This window comes from Lytechinus pictus, chromosome 5 (genome assembly GCF_037042905.1).
Source record: "Lytechinus pictus isolate F3 Inbred chromosome 5, Lp3.0, whole genome shotgun sequence".
NCBI lineage: Eukaryota > Metazoa > Echinodermata > Echinoidea > Temnopleuroida > Toxopneustidae > Lytechinus > Lytechinus pictus.
This window is the reverse complement of record NC_087249.1, coordinates 41,099,624-41,120,674: the sequence shown is the minus strand read 5'-3', so window position 1 is coordinate 41,120,674 and position 21,051 is coordinate 41,099,624. Positions and strand designations below refer to the sequence as shown.

General features: G+C 37.0%; 1 protein-coding gene across 1 annotated transcript; it reads left to right on the top strand.

The window, feature by feature from the left end:
• The first annotated feature begins 10,793 nt into the window (after window positions 1-10,793).
• On the top strand, window positions 10,794-17,091 carry LOC135154192 (uncharacterized). The gene is made up of 5 exons (XM_064099508.1): window positions 10,794-10,862; window positions 11,749-11,961; window positions 12,602-12,703; window positions 13,665-13,714; window positions 14,435-17,091. Exons 1-5 carry the CDS (start codon window positions 10,794-10,796, stop codon window positions 14,550-14,552), a joined length of 552 nt encoding a protein of 183 aa, XP_063955578.1. The 3' UTR covers window positions 14,553-17,091.
• The last annotated feature ends 3,960 nt before the right edge of the window (window positions 17,092-21,051 follow it).

The following is a 21,051-nucleotide window of genomic DNA, read 5'->3' as shown; positions in this document are numbered from 1 at the left end:
ATCATTATTTTGTACAAGTTAAAAAGGCGTAATGAATGCTTCTTTGAATATGATTCCCTGTCTAAAAGGTGTTCATTATTATCATATTCACATTTCTGTCAAATTCTTTGGTGATATGCAACCCCCATGCGTCATTCAATTTCAATTCATATTTCATTTTTTCCCAAATGATGTAATATTCCATGTCTAGTACCATTAAAAATTGGCAAATGATATTTCATTTAACAATTTAAAGGTAATATAAAACAGCCACATTCGACAGTGACAGCTCGATTCCTGAGGAGTTCACGGTTCCTTGCCAAGAAAGCAATTTCTCTCAAGTAGTCTTGCAAAACATACCCAATTGAATATCCTTAAAGTAAACCCTATAGTATCCTACCACAAATACGTTATTACGAAAACCGACCCACAAATTAACCCCAAACAAAATAAGTGACAGTCATATTTTATACACACTTACAATTTTGGGCAACATACTGTCCACTGTGTTGGGTAATGTATGTTGGTAAAAAAAATATATATTTTGGGCAGTTATTATCCAACTGAGCAAATTTATAACCCAATTATTAGTTTTCGTTACCCAATTTGCACATATTTTAACCAATAGTTATGTGGACAGTATCATGATGTTGCCCAGGGTTGGTTAAAAGTTGGACATTTTTTGCCGAACCTTTTTAGGAGTGTAGCAAAAAGGTTTAAAAGTGAAGACTAATTAACAGCACAGAAGTCTATTACAGGTCCCTTGTTGTGCAGGGGTCCCTTTAATGGATTACATAATCTTTATTCAAAGATTGCCATATACTGTATTCTGAAATCGAACAGAGGAATATTCCTTTGTTGAGCATTTTTTAGTATTCTCCCTAAAAGCCCTCCAACATATCGCCGCATGTAATTCGACTATGATAAACGACATTCAATCTAACCGGATTGCTGCAGCGCATCATCAACATGAATTCATGTTTGAACAATGTTCCGCCGAGCTTTATCAATTTCCAGTTAGCCATAAAAGAATGAGAGCGAGACAGCGTTTTTATTAATTGAGGGGGGGGGGGCACAGGTGCATCGAAGTTCATTATTTTTTATGGTAATTGTAAACTCGAATGAAATGATGGAAAAGGATTAGCATCAGGCAGATTACGTAGAAAAAAAATCACTAATGTTAAGTTTCAAACGATGTTGCTTAAAGGTTGAACATCGCTTAAAAAAAAAAAAACAATCGTATATTAAGCCATGCAGATTGTATAAAATGTATCCATCTTGTTTGAGGTTGTTAATACTCATATGTTCGATGTATGATGGGGTGTCCTAACTTCGCGGACTTAAAAAAAATATTCTTCAGGCTTAAATTTGTTCACAAAATATTCACAATTTATGCAAAACCAATTTAAGAAATATTTACCACATTCATAGGCGGATCCAGCTTTTGGCGAAAGGGGGGGGGGGCGCACTGCCGAGCGGCGCACATATTTTTGCACTTCACCGGCGCCATAAAAAAAAATGTTGAAAAAGGGGTAAAGTCTGACCCTGTCAAATGCTCTTTTCAAAATGTAGGATTTCCAGTCATGCCATTTTGCATGACCACATTGCATGACCACACGCAGATAATATTTCCGGGGGGGGGGGGGGGGGCAAGACTCGAACATTTGGTGCACATCTCACATTTGCACATTTTTCATAGTTTTCATGAAATGTTAAGGAAAAAAAAATGTTTTTCACAACAGCAGATCGCGAATGTGCCCCCCCCTTCCCCCTTGCTGCGTACGACCATTCCCTGAAGTCCACTTAAACATATCTCATTATAACAGAAAATATACATCAATTTAAACATATAATCTAAAACATATATAGAGAGAGATTGAAAAACTTATTAAAGAAAGAAACAAGCAAAAAGTAATACAAATTATGCATGTTATGTGCGATTTCAAAATCTCGTGTATTATCCCTTTTATTGCGATGAGGCCAATACTTTTGTATATTAATAGAGATACAAGTTTTTTTTTACTATATGTATATATATATATATATACACACAGGGGCGTCGATCCTTTTTTTTAAAGATTTGGGGGGCAAAATCATTAATCAACTTTCCAAAGGCGCTCGATATCACACAAAACAAACAAACTCACACAAACACACACACACATATGCATATATATATATATATATATATATATATATATATATATATATCTATATGACTCATGAGATAGAAACACATATCTCACCAACAAATTAATGCGAGCGCGAAGCGCGAGCTGAAATTTTTTAGTATACTGACCTGAAAACAGGAAAAAGGTGCCTGTTTAGGACTGTTTGTAGTAACTCATGATGAGGATACACATCTCACTACACAGATAATGCGAGTGCCGAGGGCGAGCTGAAATTTCTTTATATTCTGACCAGAAAGCTTGATATTCTATGCATTTTTGGTACCAATGATTAAGATGGGTATCTAAAAAAACAATAGATGCGAGCACGAAGCGCTCGCTTAAAATTTTGATATTTCGATCTGAAAAAAATGACAGTTTAATGGACGTTTGTAATAAAGAACAAGATTATATCCAGCAAAAGATTATTGCAAATCGAAGCGGGAGTTCTTTTGACGTTTAGAACTGAAAACGGGACATTCTATTCACCTATTTAATAATGAAAAGTATGGGGTTTTGCTACAGAAATGATGCGAGCAAGAAGCGCGAGCTGAAAATTTTTTATATTCCAATCTGAGAAGCGGATAATTTAAGCACGATTTAAAATAAAGAACGAGTTGTGTAGCTTAATCTCAATATACGACTGGTTGCGTTATTATACACTCCCGGTACTAGCAACGGGTTTTAGCAAAGTTTTGGGCTAAAATATCGAATCATCTTCATAAAACACTATAGTAGCTGTCTTAAACTAACGGCCATAGAGGTGGCACAATGTGGAATGTGTAAAGAATAAAAGTGACTGACATTAAAGCATTGGAAAATATGATCAAAATTAAAGGATTTGCTCTACGCTTTTGTATGATTCTAGGATTTTTTAAATAAATTAAAGATTTCATGACATCTGTCATTCTGTGGGCAACTGCCCCGCCCCATTCCACTCTGTAAGGGCATGCGATAAGCTTTGTTATGACCATTCAACAATAAAATGTATAACCAGGTGCCGCTGATCATTCTTGACCGGCGCCGATCTAGATTTGGTTGGCAATAGGCCCTTCTTTATTATTCTACCGGCGCCTATTTATTGGAACCAGGGGACGCTGATTATTCTTGACCGGCGCCGATTTAGAACAAGTAGTGCTGATTATTTTTACCGACGTCACGTAAGATTCAGGCAGCGGCAATTCATAATTGACTGGAGCCGATTTAGAACCAGGAGGCGCCGATTATTCTTGACTGGCGCCGATTTTTAACCAGGTGGTGCTGATTATTCTTGTCCGGCGCCGATTTAGATTTAGGTGGAGCTGATTATTCTTGATCGGCGCCGGTTAAGACTCAGGCAGCGCCGATATATAACCAGATGGCGCTGATTATTCTTGACCAGCCCCGATTTAGATATAGGTGGCGCTGATTATCCTTGATTGGCGCCGGTTACGAACTCAGGCAGCGCCGATTTTTCTTTACCAGCGCCGATTTATAACCAGATGGCGCCGTTTATTCTTGCCCGGCGCCGATTTAGATTTAGGTGGAGCTGATTATTCTTAATCGGCACCGGTTAAGACTCTAGCAGCGCCGATTTATAACCAGATGGCGCTGATTATTCTTGTCCGGCCCCGATTTAGATTTAGGTGGCGCTGATTATCCTTGATCGGCGCCGGTTAAGAACTCAGGCAGCGTCGATTTTTCTTTACCGGCGCCGATTTATAACCAGATGGCGCCGATTATTTTTATCTGCATAGTGCCGATTTAGATCTAGGTGGCGCAGATTATCCTTGATCGGCGCCGGTTAAGACTCTGGCAGAGCTGATTTTTCTCGACTGGCGCCGATTTATAACCAAATGGCGCTGATTATTCTTGTCCGGCGCCGATTGAGATTAAGGTGGCGCTGATTATTCTTGATTGGCGCCAGTTATATGCAGGCAGCGCACTGCTGATTATTTTTAACCGGCGAAGTTGTTGGGAAACGGGTAGTTAAAAGAAAAGATAAGGAAGATGATATGATTGTGCTTTGCTGGGGGATAGTCTTTCCTTACTGTTGCTAATATTATATCAGTGTATAATTTTTTCAAGCAGCGCCTTTTCTTTCTTTTACTTTTTTTTTTTTTTTTTTTTGAGCGGCGCCGCGCGCGCCCCCTGCGCCACCCCTTGGATCCGCCACTGACATTGACGGCAAGATCGTAAACTATAAAATCATTGACAAAAATGTGAAGTAGGTCAAGGGGTTTCGGCGGTATCGCGATCTCAAAATTCTATTCCGATCGACGAATGCGCGCTGTGCTGGAAAACCGTTCGAAAAAGTGTGACCTAACTTCGCGGACCAGTTTTTGAGAAGATTTAAACAAAAACTCAAGCTCGAAAGGTGAGATATTTATATCAGATGACAAAATGCTATAGAATTAGTCAGTACCACATTGAACTCACATTTTTTATGATATCTGCTTGCAAAATTATGATATTGTGATGCTTGTTGAGGATATCAGATTTCTTCGGAACGGGGCGCTAACGGTGACAAATTTGCCGATCTTTTGTCAATATTTTCATGAATACTGAACTCATCCTGAAGAAACTTACACCAAAGGGTAATTTTAGGTCGCTTTTCACGTTGATGATGTCAGATTTTAAGGATGATGGCTATTTTTTTTAGATAATGACCGTCCGCAAAGTATGGACACACGCGAAGTTTGGACTCACTGCCATACATGGATTTTTCTTTCATTGCTTCATCTTGTCATAATGGAATTTGTTTCACTTAACATGTTTCATGAACTATGCAGTGGTCATGGGGTAGTTTACGATTTCATGTCGAAAATATGAATATAATTTACTTGACGGATTTTGTTTTAAATGCGACTATTCTTCTCATGAGTGTCCCCCGGGGGCCTGGGAACAATGTTTGGAGAGGGGATGTTGACCCCTTTCATACCTGACTATACCAGACCTTTGGGTATAGAAACTTGCACGCTGTGACAAGCAGCCCTTATAAATAGTGGCCATGGGTTAGTTCATGATGTTATTTTCAGACCACTACTTTTTTATTGTTAAGTATGAATGTAACAGATTCCTTCAAAATAATGCTTCCTGAAGTTATTTTGAGCCGTTTAATTTATGCTATCTTGCAAACTATATTGAAGTTCATATCAACTCATAATCTCAATTCCCGGAATTCTAAAGCCACCATCATCTGTCATATAGCGGCAGTTAGCATACAATTTAAAAACCCGTATACCTTTCCATAAATTTCTTAAGTGGTTGATCAATGATATCTCTCAAAAATCTTAATTCTATGCTATTTTTCTTGGTTATAAACTATAATTCCCCAGAATTGAGAATCACCATCATTATTTTTTAGAGGGGTTTGGTACCTATCATGACATCTATAAAGATGTTCTTTTTTTATTCCGAAACTATCAAGGCATTATATTATAACTGTTCCTCAAATATCAATTTTTTTTATGATTTATGAATTTTCAGCAAAAAAAAATTATCATAAAATTAGAAAACGCAGGATCAATTGTGTAATAGGAGAAAGGGAAGTTTAAAAAAACCCATGATATGCAACGCCCGATTTTATTGATAAATACGCATTAGTGCGTGTCCTCATGACACGACAGTAGTTAGGGGTTAGACCTCATCCTAATTGACCTTTGACCCATGACCTTTGACCGCATGACCTTTGACCGCATGACCTTTGACCCCAACTTCCGGTCACTGTTGACCCCGTGACCCCACCTTCCGGTCAATCATGACCTTTGACCTTTGGGTACGCGGTAAACAGGAAATTGGATAATGGAGCGCGGGAAGCGATTTTAATTGGATAATGGAGCGCGGGACGCGATTTTAATTGGATAATGACTCCGCGTGGGGACGCCATCTTAATTGGATAATGAAGCGCGGGACGCGATTTTAATTGGATAATGACTCCGCGTGGGGACGCGATTTTAATTGGATAATGACTCCGCGTGGGGACGCCATCTTAATTGGATATGAGTCCACGTAGGGACGCGATCTACAGGAAATTTAATTAACCTCCGCGTGGGTGATCTCCCGCGCCCTCGCCTATAAATGATGGGAGTAAACCGAGAACACCATGACCTTTAGCCCGGTCATCCATGCCCTTTACCCCGGTCAGCCTTTGACCACACGACCCGATGGGTTGACCCAGACTTCCGGCCAGCCACAACGTCACCATGAATCGGTATTACGACACAGTTACGCAACCACGGCCGTGATGTCATATCCCAGGGAATTACCCTTTACCCGGTATTGCACCACCGTGGCGCAATCGTCACGTATAGGATACGATGCACAAAACAGACGTATGATTTCTGCACAGTTTCCTATCGAAAAAAGGATCTTTCTCCGCCTTCCAGCGGATATGTCAACCGCCTCGCATGACGTCACCGGCTACGTAAGCACCGTGATGTCATCCCAGGGAATTCCCCTTATCCCATCGTATCGGTATTGCACCACCGTGGCGCAATCGTCACGTATAGGATACGATGCACGAAACAGACGTATGATTTCTACAGAGTTTCCTATTGAAAAAATTATCTTTCTTTGCCTACCAGCAGATATGTCGAACCCGATATGTCAAGTGCCTCGCGGTTCACGAATCGATCACCCCACTCACGACCAACGCCCGTCATTGAACTTGGGATATCCTATTCAAGGTGAAAGCCGGCTCTCTCTGTCTCTTATTACAACAATTATTGGTAATCCAACATGTGATTATAATCCTGATAACAGTGGCATCTCAAGCTCTACTCATTCCAGACTTTCCCCCATCAAAACTCTCTGACTTTTCCATACTGTTTTGTACATACCTCCATACTTTTCATTTTAACTCACATGACCTGCACGGCTCTCTGACCCGCAAAAGTATACTATATTGAAACCCGTAGACGACTCCTTTCAATCAACTTAAATTCATCCGCAGTACAGATGGTGATAACATGAAACACTATACAGTCAAGGATGATTCTTTATTATTACTATCATTTATTCTATTCCATTTCAATGTAGATAGGTTCAATTAGTGTATAAACAGCAGATTTTGATACAAAGGTAAAAATAATGTAAGATATGTTCTCAAATTACGTTGTCACAACAAAATAATTAACTGTTCATTGTTAATATTAAAGTGAAGTTCTCGTTTTTTCTTTTCCTTCGCTTAACTTAATGGATTGTAACACATGTCTATGGATGGCATTCAGAAAATATGAACACAATGAAGTTCAAACTGTCATTTATGCCCGCATTTATGTTGACGGCGTTTTCTTGGATTATTCGACAAGCTGATGTTTGTGCCTTTAGTTGTAGGTTCCATCTTCACCCTCCGTTTCTTCTCCACCATCATCATTATCGTCATCGTCACCTTGATACTGGAATAAACCATCGAATTGTGAACCATGCCTGGCTAACACTCTCTGTACGGCTTTCCGGAATTCCATGCCATTCTCTAATCTTTCCGTGAGATCGGACACGATTTCATGATTGATGTCAGCGTCTTCGAGGTACACGTTCTGCTGCAAGAACTGAGAGTACAGATCGAAAAAGATGCGTTTGACTGCCCACATTAGTTTCACGTGAGCCTTTGCTTTAGCGTCTTCTTCTTCCATTCCTTCTGAGATGTATTTCTGATATTTTTCGTCTCTCAAGTCCTTGGTGGCCGTCATGGCTTGCTCTAACCATCCTCGATAAGCGAGGTTGTCTTCAGTTTCTTCCATGTTTGCTGTCATTGACGATTCGTGTCCATCGCTTTCTGATACGCTCGTTTCGGAATCACCGTTGGATTCTTCAACTCTTTGCATTTGAGAGGATGGGTCGGAGTCTTCATCTTCACTCGTTTCTTCTCCAGTATCATGCTCAATTTGTTCATGCCTCTGCATGTTATATTTCCTACTAAAAGTTTTATCGCATCGTGAACAAGCGTAACGGTTGGACATATCCAATATATTCATGCTGACTCGATGATTATTTGTTGGGAAATGAAGAAAATTAACGTTCAAACTTGTAATTATACGTAATCATGAAACGCGCGCGAAGGTACTTTGATTCTTACGGATGTTTACGCATTCTTACGGATTCTTACTCATTCTTACGGATTCTTACGGATGTTTACTCATTCTTACTCATTCTTACTCATTCTTACGGATTTTTTACGGATTCTTACGGATGTTTACGGATTCTTACGGATGTTTACGGATGTTTACGGATGTTTACGGATGTTTACGGATTCTTACGGATGTTTACGGATTCTTACGGATTCTTACGGATTTTTACGGATTAATCAATGCTTTCATATAATCTCAAGGAAAATATGTTCATCCACGCTAGAATGACCCATGCAGCATGGGTCATTCCAACGTGGATCCGTAAGGATCCGTAAACATCCCTAAGAATCCGTAAGAATCCGTAAACATCCGTAAGAATCCGTAAAAAATCCGTAAGAATCCGTAAACATCCGTAAACATCCGTAAGAATCCGTAAACATCCGTAAGAATCCGTAAAAAATCCGTAAGAATCCGTAAGAATGAGTAAGAATCCGTAAGAATGAGTAAGAATCCGTAAGAATGAGTAAGAATCCGTAAGAATCCGTAAACATCCGTAAGAATCCGTAAACATCCGTAAGAATCCGTAAACATCCGTAAGAATCCGTAAACATCCGTAAGAATCCGTAAAAAATCCGTAAGAATGAGTAAGAATGAGTAAGAATGAGTAAACATCCGTAAGAATCCGTAAGAATGAGTAAGAATCCGTAAGAATGCGTAAACATCCGTAAGAATCAAAGTACCTTCGCGCGCGTTTCATGATTACGTATAATTACAAGTTTGAACGTTAATTTTCTTCATTTCCCAACAAATAATCATCGAGTCAGCATGAATATATTGGATATGTCCAACCGTTACGCTTGTTCACGATGCGATAAAACTTTTAGTAGGAAATATAACATGCAGAGGCATGAACAAATTGAGCATGATACTGGAGAAGAAACGAGTGAAGATGAAGACTCCGACCCATCCTCTCAAATGCAAAGAGTTGAAGAATCCAACGGTGATTCCGAAACGAGCGTATCAGAAAGCGATGGACACGAATCGTCAATGACAGCAAACATGGAAGAAACTGAAGACAACCTCGCTTATCGAGGATGGTTAGAGCAAGCCATGACGGCCACCAAGGACTTGAGAGACGAAAAATATCAGAAATACATCTCAGAAGGAATGGAAGAAGAAGACGCTAAAGCAAAGGCTCACGTGAAACTAATGTGGGCAGTCAAACGCATCTTTTTCGATCTGTACTCTCAGTTCTTGCAGCAGAACGTGTACCTCGAAGACGCTGACATCAATCATGAAATCGTGTCCGATCTCACGGAAAGATTAGAGAATGGCATGGAATTCCGGAAAGCCGTACAGAGAGTGTTAGCCAGGCATGGTTCACAATTCGATGGTTTATTCCAGTATCAAGGTGACGATGACGATAATGATGATGGTGGAGAAGAAACGGAGGGTGAAGATGGAACCTACAACTAAAGGCACAAACATCAGCTTGTCGAATAATCCAAGAAAACGCCGTCAACATAAATGCGGGCATAAATGACAGTTTGAACTTCATTGTGTTCATATTTTCTGAATGCCATCCATAGACATGTGTTACAATCCATTAAGTTAAGCGAAGGAAAAGAAAAAACGAGAACTTCACTTTAATATTAACAATGAACAGTTAATTATTTTGTTGTGACAACGTAATTTGAGAACATATCTTACATTATTTTTACCTTTGTATCAAAATCTGCTGTTTATACACTAATTGAACCTATCTACATTGAAATGGAATAGAATAAATGATAGTAATAATAAAGAATCATCCTTGACTGTATAGTGTTTCATGTTATCACCATCTGTACTGCGGATGAATTTAAGTTGATTGAAAGGAGTCGTCTACGGGTTTCAATATAGTATACTTTTGCGGGTCAGAGAGCCGTGCAGGTCATGTGAGTTAAAATGAAAAGTATGGAGGTATGTACAAAACAGTATGGAAAAGTCAGAGAGTTTTGATGGGGGAAAGTCTGGAATGAGTAGAGCTTGAGATGCCACTGTTATCAGGATTATAATCACATGTTGGATTACCAATAATTGTTGTAATAAGAGACAGAGAGAGCCGGCTTTCACCTTGAATAGGATATCCCAAGTTCAATGACGGGCGTTGGTCGTGAGTGGGGTGATCGATTCGTGAACCGCGAGGCACTTGACATATCGGGTTCGACATATCTGCTGGTAGGCAAAGAAAGATAATTTTTTCAATAGGAAACTCTGTAGAAATCATACGTCTGTTTCGTGCATCGTATCCTATACGTGACGATTGCGCCACGGTGGTGCAATACCGATACGATGGGATAAGGGGAATTCCCTGGGATGACATCACGGTGCTTACGTAGCCGGTGACGTCATGCGAGGCGGTTGACATATCCGCTGGAAGGCGGAGAAAGATCCTTTTTTCGATAGGAAACTGTGCAGAAATCATACGTCTGTTTTGTGCATCGTATCCTATACGTGACGATTGCGCCACGGTGGTGCAATACCGGGTAAAGGGTAATTCCCTGGGATATGACATCACGGCCGTGGTTGCGTAACTGTGTCGTAATACCGATTCATGGTGACGTTGTGGCTGGCCGGAAGTCTGGGTCAACCCATCGGGTCGTGTGGTCAAAGGCTGACCGGGGTAAAGGGCATGGATGACCGGGCTAAAGGTCATGGTGTTCTCGGTTTACTCCCATCATTTATAGGCGAGGGCGCGGGAGATCACCCACGCGGAGGTTAATTAAATTTCCTGTAGATCGAGTCCCTACGTGGACTCATATCCAATTAAGATGGCGTCCCCACGCGGAGTCATTATCCAATTAAAATCGCGTCCCCACGCGGAGTCATTATCCAATTAAAATCGCGTCCCGCGCTTCATTATCCAATTAAGATGGCGTCCCCACGCGGAGTCATTATCCAATTAAAATCGCGTCCCGCGCTCCATTATCCAATTAAAATCGCTTCCCGCGCTCCATTATCCAATTTCCTGTTTACCGCGTACCCAAAGGTCAAAGGTCATGATTGACCGGAAGGTGGGGTCACGGGGTCAACAGTGACCGGAAGTTGGGGTCAAAGGTCATGCGGTCAAAGGTCATGCGGTCAAAGGTCATGGGTCAAAGGTCAATTAGGATGAGGTCTAACCCCCCCAAATCAAGTTTAGTTCAGATTGTCAATCCGCGCACACGCGGTATACAATTAGGCTCTTTCAATACTACTAATACTAGTAATAATATTAATAATAATAGTAATAATATACATGTATGTGTATATATAATCAGGAGGGGGGGGGGGGGGAGCACGTCCCTACACAGGAAAGGGCAAGAATTTGGGATGTATGAATTTGGCAATATCGGTTACAAGAATTTTTTCACAATTATTATTATTATCTGATGTCATCGGGGTATAGGGATACACATAGTAGTTTTGTGAATTGTGATTGACGTAAAGTGGGATTAGCAATTTGCTAGTTATTAAAAAAATGGGTACAAACATGGTACTTAAAAAAGTGTATTTGTGTGTATTTTCAGGTGAGGAAAGCATACGAGCGTCGATACGGCAAGACCAAGGCGGGAATGATCAGTTCTACAGCCCTTTCGTCCGTCTCCAATACTGCAAGCGGCAAGGGTGGTAACAGGAATATTTCGGGAAAGTCTAAGTCGACTTCTGGATCATCTTCTAAAAGCAATGCAAATGACACGGTGGCGCTTTGCAGGAAAAGCAGTGACGACTCGCAGGGCATGGTAAATATGATGATAGGCATTTGTAAAAAATTCCGGTTCAGATTAACTTGGAACGAGCCTGTTAATAATTGGCACCACACCCCGTTCCGGTTAAAAATTATCCGAAGTAAGGGCCGATAATTTTTACGCTTTCTGTCTTTTTTAAGGAAAAGATGCGTTTTGCACATTTATATGCGATAAAAGTTACAAAAATAAACAAAATATTTATCAGCTACGAAATCATTGAGTCATCATAAATAGAAAAAAAACATGAAATCACAACACAAAAACAATCTTTACGAATAATCATCGAATGAGAAAACAGCAAATAAGGTTGGAGTTTGATAATGAGGTAACTATTCCGCAGTATCATTCTGAAGCACTTTTTTGTTTATCAATGCGTTCCAGAAAAAAAAAATTGAGAGATGTAACAATGTTTTATCATTACTTTATCAAAGTAACAATCAATGAAGCATATATTTGGAAGGAATCTTCAGACCAATTTACTAAAAGAAAATAAAAATCTGATAAGTAACGATTTTTAAACCGGCGCGAGAAGTAGCTTCTTTGTTTCTTAAAAAGAATAAATCTTTATTGATTGTTCATGTGAAACCACACTCCTTGTGGTATAGATGATTTTGTTGTTTATCCACTTATATAGGATTGTCATGATAACCCGGTGAAAACGTCAAGCGTAGATGAAACTAACCATCTTAACAATGGATTAAGTACCAATCAGGATTCTACAAAGAAGAAACTAAGCGTAAGTATCTAAAAAACAAAGGTTTCATAAGATAATAGAGTCTTAACATTTCTGTATATAGCAATATAAGTAATCAATCTACACCTAACTCTAACAATATATATCACTTTCCCAGAAAATCTCTCATTTTTGTTTTTAAGAAAATTCAAAAGTATATATATTTGTTTATGGAGCTATTGTGGGATGGGTTAGATATTCTTGCGTTTCCTATATTAAAGGGTATCAAGGTAGCTTATCCTTTTGTTTGTATTCCACCTTACCAGTGCAATATTGAGAAGAATACATACGGGAAGAAAAATAAAGATTCATTCCGTAGGGAAAGCTTTCAACAACTTTAATGCGAAAAGTATTTTGGTATTGCTGTCAAATTGTCCATCGGACCATGCAGATTAAAGCATGCGTTATAAAACACTTACCGGATAAATTGTGAATAATCCCAGCACTTTAATAAATCCATATATTTTATTGTTCGAAATAGAAATCTGAAACAAAAATACCCCCAAATTAATTTTGCCCAGTTGATTGTGGGCCCGGCAGCCACATTCCAGTGCCACATCGACGTTGTCGGTTTATTAATAAATAATAATTTGACCAAATGAATTCCCCAAAATTATTTTTTATATTGTCAAAAAAGGGCAAAAATGGTGCCTCAAATATGTGCTAGCTCACGGAAAACCTACCGCATCAATTTGGATTTTAAAACGAAAGTGCGTAACATAGGAACACTCTGACCACGTAAAATTGCCGCCAAAATGGGTGAAATTATATGCTGTTTTTATTCATGGAGAATTAATTGTTAATTTCATAATTCGCTAAATCATTGGTAAAATAATACAATTTCGAATCAAATGCGGTTATTTTATCATCATAATACAACATTTTGTGATGTGTTTTTTGTTGAAAAAACATTTATTTATGGTATTAGTATTTTTAACGAATTTTTATTTTCTTTTAACAACAGCCTGACGGACCACTACAGCACAACGAAATACAGTGCCTCGTGAAAGATAGGTAAAGTCATCATAAGGATGATCACATTGAGTCCTGTGATTGGACTCGAACTTTTAGGAATCGCTCTCAGTAGTGGTTCAACACCAATAATACAAGTTACAAAAATAGCTTTATCCTGTAAATATGGTCACATTGAAGCCTCAACTGGCAATTACAAAATATTCAAAAAAGTGTACTACCGAACAGACTACATTAACAAATACACCTGAAAAAACGAACGATATAAACAATCGATATCGTAATACTGGCAAATCCCTCCCATCCCAATTTCCCTCGTTAAGTAAAAATCTCTATTTAATAATGGCCTGTGATCAGCATTGAAATATTTTATTATCATTATGTTGTTAGTATTACTTTTTACCATTATTATGATTATCTTTATGTTAACAGTTTTCATCACATAATCATTATTATAGTATTCATAATCTGTTCTTTAGATTAGAAAGCACACGTGACCCCCATTTCATATGGAAAACTGGCTTGCCATTCAACTTAATCCGGCTTATGTAAGTTTCCAGCCATTACCTAATGGGAATGAATGTAATTTATCAAACACATACTTCATTGTTTTTATATTATTTTATTCATTACGCATAGTAGAACTACATAATTTCCCTAACTGTGTATGGGTGTAACATTTCATTCGTTAGAAATGTTAATTCTACATTTGATTCATTAATAAACTTTTCCCCTTTCTATTCCAATTGTGTGATACTTTAGCGAAAAGAATATCAACCAAGGAAAGCAAAATGGCGGACTGTCCAAGGAAGCTAAGGTGGCTATGGAAAACATGATTTCAAAATCTAATGTCGCCTCGAACAATGAGAATATTGCATAGAAAGAAAGAACTTTATTTAATACTTACTTTTGAAACAAACGGCTTGAAGAAAGTAATGTTATTTGCTCTCAATATTTGAATATATTTCGATGTTCAGATTAAAGAAATATGAAATATATAATATTACACTAACTCAATGCGACCTTCAGTTAATCACATTTTGCACATGGAAACACTGTATTTATAAGTAGGACCACCCCATCTACGCCATCTACGTTAGAAGTACGCACAGGCTTGAGGCTGGTGTGATGATAATTAATAAAAGAGAAGTGTAAGGCTATTAAACTCATTTAATAAGCATGTGGAGTTCAACGAGAATCCCAATTGTACTGCCGTGTTGCTGTTTTATCTGTGTTTTATGAAATAAGCATACACATTTATCTACCTTTGTCCTTTATAGATACGAGTCTGAGTTTTCAAATCAAGATGTAATATAATAAAATTCTACGTATTTCTGAACTTCTAAAAATAAAGTGAATGATGCTCCAACTTAAAAAAATAAATTGTGCTGTAGGTATGACTAGCTTCATAAATGATTAAATAATTTTGAAATTTGATATCGATCATGTAAAGTTATATTTTTATATCAACATGTAATTATTGTTTGATAATTCTACTGGCGGGTAGCTACTGCGAACAGTATGGCGATCAATTTGTAAATAAACGACTTTGAAAAGGGCTCGAATGTAGATATTATGGGGGCGTTGCGTGGCTTCACAAATAGCCAAACCTATTTAGTTGATGATTTATTGATGTGGTTGTCAAACTAAAGGTCTCCCATTTTTAGAACGTTCGTCGATTTATCTTGAAAAGAATCTGTTTCCATCTTTTAAAAACAATTATTTAATGTGCCCTCATCTATTCCGTCCATTATACATCGGTAGATTTTGAAAAATTATATAAACATTGAAAGAACACAGAAATAAGTTGAAATGAAATAATTGTGTATTTGTTAGAGATAGAAATAACGTGAATGTTTGTACGATGGATATTTATGATAATGGTTTTGATTGTTGTTTTCACATTCGTTTCTGTAGTGTGCACAAAGGTTCGACAATATTTTCCTTGGAGACCACATTCTCCGCAATATTTCAAATCTATTTCAATTTTCTTCACAAAAAAGTCATAGATGTGCAGTGGCTACGTTCTCAAGGATAGTCTGGTTTAGTATTTTGATTATTTAAATTGAAGACGCAGGCTAAACATGGATGTGTTTATTTATCATACCACCACATAATGCTACGAAAATAATCGTCATTGGTTCACACAAAAAACAATTTGGACGAGGGATCACTTTTCTAGCTTCTTTGCTATCGTGTACTGAGATGGAAATTTCTGTCGGAAAATAAATTGGGTACTCTGAACACATCTTTATTCCCTTCCCTTATTTTTTCGGAGAAATAAAAACAAAGGAGAAGAAAAAGGGATTAAAAAATGTCATAATTCAATCAAAGCCTTTGGTGGCTCCATCGTGAAAAAATATTTCATAAAATCAACTAATATCAAATTTGAAATATGAAACTCGCATCTAACATTGTAGCATCATTTGTTAAATCTCATATTAATCGATTTTATATTGTGGATCTTGAACTTGTGACACGTTTAATTGCTCTATTATGATGTCTAGCTATTGTCTTATTTAAAAAGTTGGTCCAGTATTCTAAGAATTGTTTTAGTTGAATAAAACAAACAATTTGATCTTTTGTATAGTCTCTCGTACTGAGATTCAGAAAGGTTGGGGAAGCTCGTGAACTCATCATGAGGCACGCAAGATGCAATGTTGTAATAATTCTAGATAGACTGTGGCATATTAATGATCATATATCAGTAAAATAATATAAAATGATAATAACAATTACACCCTTCTTGAATTCATAAAAAATATACTTCAGTAAATTAAAAGAACAAAGAAATTTAACAATAAACCAATTACCGAGGAACACTTTATTTACAGATAGCTGTTCCATTTGGACAGATGGTAAACACAGTATAGGGTTTCGGAGAGCAGACAAAGTCATTTGTTTGGAGACTGAAAGAACATGATACACCTAAAAAAAAATGATGGGCATTATTTTAGATTGAAATAACAACTCTACCATGGTGAATGAGCATATTTTCCCCGTGTGTTAGACTCGCTCATAATGTCTGAATTATACCCCAGTACACTGTAAAAAATGAAGTGCTAAATTAGCACTTACAGTGCTTGCATAGTGACTGCACTACGAGTGCTGATTTTTTAGTTCAAATTTAAACTAGAAAATTAGCACTCGTAGTGCAGTCACTATACAAGCACTTTAAGTGCTAAATTAGCACTTCATTTTTTACAGTGTAGTTTCTGAAGCAAACTGACCAGTATGTAATTATATTGGACCCTTTTTAAGAATCTCGTGGTACGTAACCCCAAATAAAATCGACCTTTTAATGGTAGTTGCCGTGGTTACCGCAACAGCAAGTCTTTATGAAATGGGCGCCTAAATTCTTTTGATGCGTCCCAACATATATTTCGTCATATTCAATAAATGTGAACTTTGTGCAATAATCACATTGTAGATAGTATCATTAAGTATATAATGAAGTTGGTTTCAAATTATGAATGTGATGAGTACGAAGTTTTGGTGAAAGAAACATGAGAAAGCAGAGACTAAAATGGGATTTACCAATGATAAAAGAGGTTTGGATGACTGAAGTTGTTGGCTATACATGTTGTACGCATCCTATACCGCATATCAAACGTCAATCAAAGGACACAGAATTACTTGATATTTGATAATTACACTGTAAAAAATGATGTGCTAATTTAGCATTTACAGTGCTTGTATAGTGACTGCACTACGAGTGCTGATTTTCTAATTTAAATTTGAACAAGAAAATCAGCACTTGTAGTGCAGTCACTATACAAGCACTGTAAGTGCTAAATTAGCACTTCATTTTTTACAATGTATGAGGTTTTTACAATTCCCTTGGTAACTTATACAAGAAATTCGAGAAAATATACGACATAACTCAATTTATATTAGTCTTCTAACTCCAGCATAGGCAGCGGATCGACGGCAATGAGAATGAAGTTTGGTCTTAATAAAAATGTGACTTTTACCACTGTAAAACTCAAATGATGACATGGCTCTTGCATTTTCCTTAATCCGGAGAATGATGGAGGCACTTCTATGTTGTTAATTTGGTATGGGAAAATTGCATCTCTTTTAATTTTATCAAATCCGATGCTTACTATTTTAACGCGATTTAAGAATATAAGAAATCATAAAGGCAAATGTATAGAAAGAAGAAAAGGAAGAAGAAATGTATGCATATATATATATATATATACAGTGCGTCCCAGAAAAAACGAAACCGAGATTAAGCGATGATTTATCATAACTTAATCAAAAATACAATAGACAAATGACCTACCAATGTAAAGCTTAGAATCTCTTCTTTCATCTGATATTACTTAGAGTATTCCCCATTCACGCATGAGTGAGCAAAAACAATTTGAAGAAAGGATACCAAAAACTCATTTGGCGGGGGGTATCTGAATTTCAAAAAGAAAATCACATGCCTAAAAAGTTCAATATCTGCTCTTTTATTTGATACCTTAATCACAAAAAATGGTCAAGAAATAAAAAAGTTATGTTCCCTCGAAACAATGCTTGTATTTCCATAATTTCATTAAATAAACGTGTTTTCACCGGTTTCCCACAGAAGCTATATATCGCACGGTTAACAAAAGACTTAATGCATGGCTGATCGTCAACAAAACGGAGTGTCGAGTGAGTTTGAACGCGAGCCTGTAGAACCTCTTAATTTTATGAAATTATTGAAATTCAAGCCTTATTTCAAATAACCAGAACTTTGTTATTTCTTGACCATTTCCGCAATTGAGGTATAAAATTAAAGAGCAGATATTGAACTTTTAAAAAATGTGTTTTTCTTTTTGAAACCCAGATATAGCCCGCCAAATGACTTTTTGGTATCCCCTCTTCAAATTTATTTTTGCTCACTCATGCGTGAATGAGAAATAATCTAAGTAATTTTAGATGAAAGAAAAGATTCTAAGCTTTACAATGGTAGGTCATTTGTCTATTGTATTTGTGATTAAGTTATGATAAATCATCGATAAATCTCGGTTTCGTTTTTTGTGGGACGCACTGTATATATATAATGTTATATGACTAAATGTAAAGACAGAAGGGGGGTAGAAAGAAGAAAGAGAGAGTCGGGGCGTGGGCATCTTTTAAAGGGCATACGAACCAGCAGACTTGGTAGCCTCATCTCAAGTCCTCAACTACTCATATCTGGCCAGGTTCATTACCCGTAATGCATCATTCTGAGCAGTGTATAGTCTTGTAATAGAGGACCAGTTAAATAACAATTCACTACTTAATATTTCACTGATTGTGTAACAAAGGAGCAAAACAGACACATTTTCTCTCAAAACATCTTAGATTCACCACACAAACACAATTCTAGGCCTAATCTATTTTATTCTCTGTATTCAGGGTTTGGCTCAATAACTTTCTTCAATTACAATTGCAATAAAATAATTGAAGAAATGTTCATTTACAATTACTTTTCAATTAAATTACATGTTTTATGATTACAATTACCAATTACTTTTGTCAATTACAATTTCAATTACTTTCTAGAAAAGTCATAACTGACACTAAATTTTTTCTGTACATATTACCACCTATTTCAAAATACTTTTAAGTTACAGAGAAACTGAAAAGATGAAGGTTTAGGTTAAAGAGCACGGATTCTGCCTGTTACCCTCTTTGAGGCTGAAGCAGTTGACATGAAAAATGTCACGAAATTAATTTATAAATTAAGTGAGTTTACTGTAAAGTAATTGAATGTAATTAAAAGTAATTTACAGTAATGGAAGTAAATTACTTTTTTTTTTCAATTACAATTGCAATTACTTTCCCGTTCAAAATTTTAATTACAATAACAATTACTCAAAAAATGTAATTAATTATGTAATTGATCAATTACCTTGTAATTGAGCCCAACCCTGACCTGTATTACTAATAGTTTAAATCTCGAAAGGGTATACTTCAACCCTACAGCTATTCATATTACACAGTTAATGATAGATGCTGATAAGTTTGCCCCGCTTAAAAAAGAAAAACCTGTTTCCATAGTGAAATATAGATTTTCAAAAGCAAACAAGGAATGAGCTAACCACTTCACAATATTGTACGTTAGCGTCCGACATTTCACGAAGAGAGACACAAGCATGAAGACACTTCATATCTTTCAAACGCACGAGTGGTTATTGTATCATTATTTTCTTCCATGCCCAAGCCACTCGAGAAAGTAGATCAAGCAGATTAATACAAAAAAAAACTATGAAGAAACAGATTTTGTGCTCCATCAGTTCAAGGGGGGGGGGGGGGGGAATAAAAGGGTTGGCAATACGGAACAGGCGCATATCATACTGGGTTTAGACCAATCATATACAGATATAGGACTAAATTGTTCAACTGGGTGACACGGGATAACAATACTTTTGTAAAGAGCTAACAATGGCGATTGCGTATGCACAATCTTTACTCCCTGGGGAATATTTAGGCTATGAACAGTAAATATACTTTCATCGCTAAGCCAACGACATTGGAATTACATACTACCGGGTACCAACTTAACGGAAAATGAAACTTTGAAACAAGATAGCTTGTGTGAAAACAAAAAAATCGAAGAAACAGTTCAAAGAAAGTTTGAGAAAAATTGAATAAATAATAAGAAAGTTATGAGCATTTGAAGTTTGGATCATTATTACAATGTAGATCATTCAGTTGGCAATGCGACAAAGATGTGTGATGTCCATAGAGATGTATACTAACTATCTCTATGGTGATGTCACAGTCATGTGAACAACTTTCCCATTACTACTTTTCGATATATTTCACTTAAACTGCTTCTTTTATCACATTTATTAGTAGATCATGTATTCTTTCTATAGGAGTAATACAGATTTTTTAAGGAATAAATTATATATAAAGAGTTTGTATCACCATAAAAAGCAAAAAAAAATAAATATATATATACATTTTTTTTTATAGTCCATCACTGGGAAAGTTATTCACAATGTCACATCACACATCTTTGTCGCATTGCCAATGAGAGGATCTCCATAGCAGAAGTGATCGCAATATTCAAGTGCTCATAACTTTGTCATTATTTGTCCGATTTTTCTCAAACTCTCTTTGATCTAATTCTTTGATTTTTCTCTTTCCGCACAAGCCCACTTGCTCCAAAGATTTGATTTCCCTTTAACACCTGAATGGAGAGTGACAAAGTATACAGTGATGCATTTGCCAAAGGATGATAGAGCAGCAGTAGGATTTGACCACAATACTATCTGGTTAGTACGGTCTGTATACAAGGTAAGAGCTAGAACAACTATCAATACGACGCAAAATAATGATCATTTGTCACTGTTTCAGCTATAACACAACAGATGTATTACCTGGAAATGGATGCAATGTTCCAGTAATTT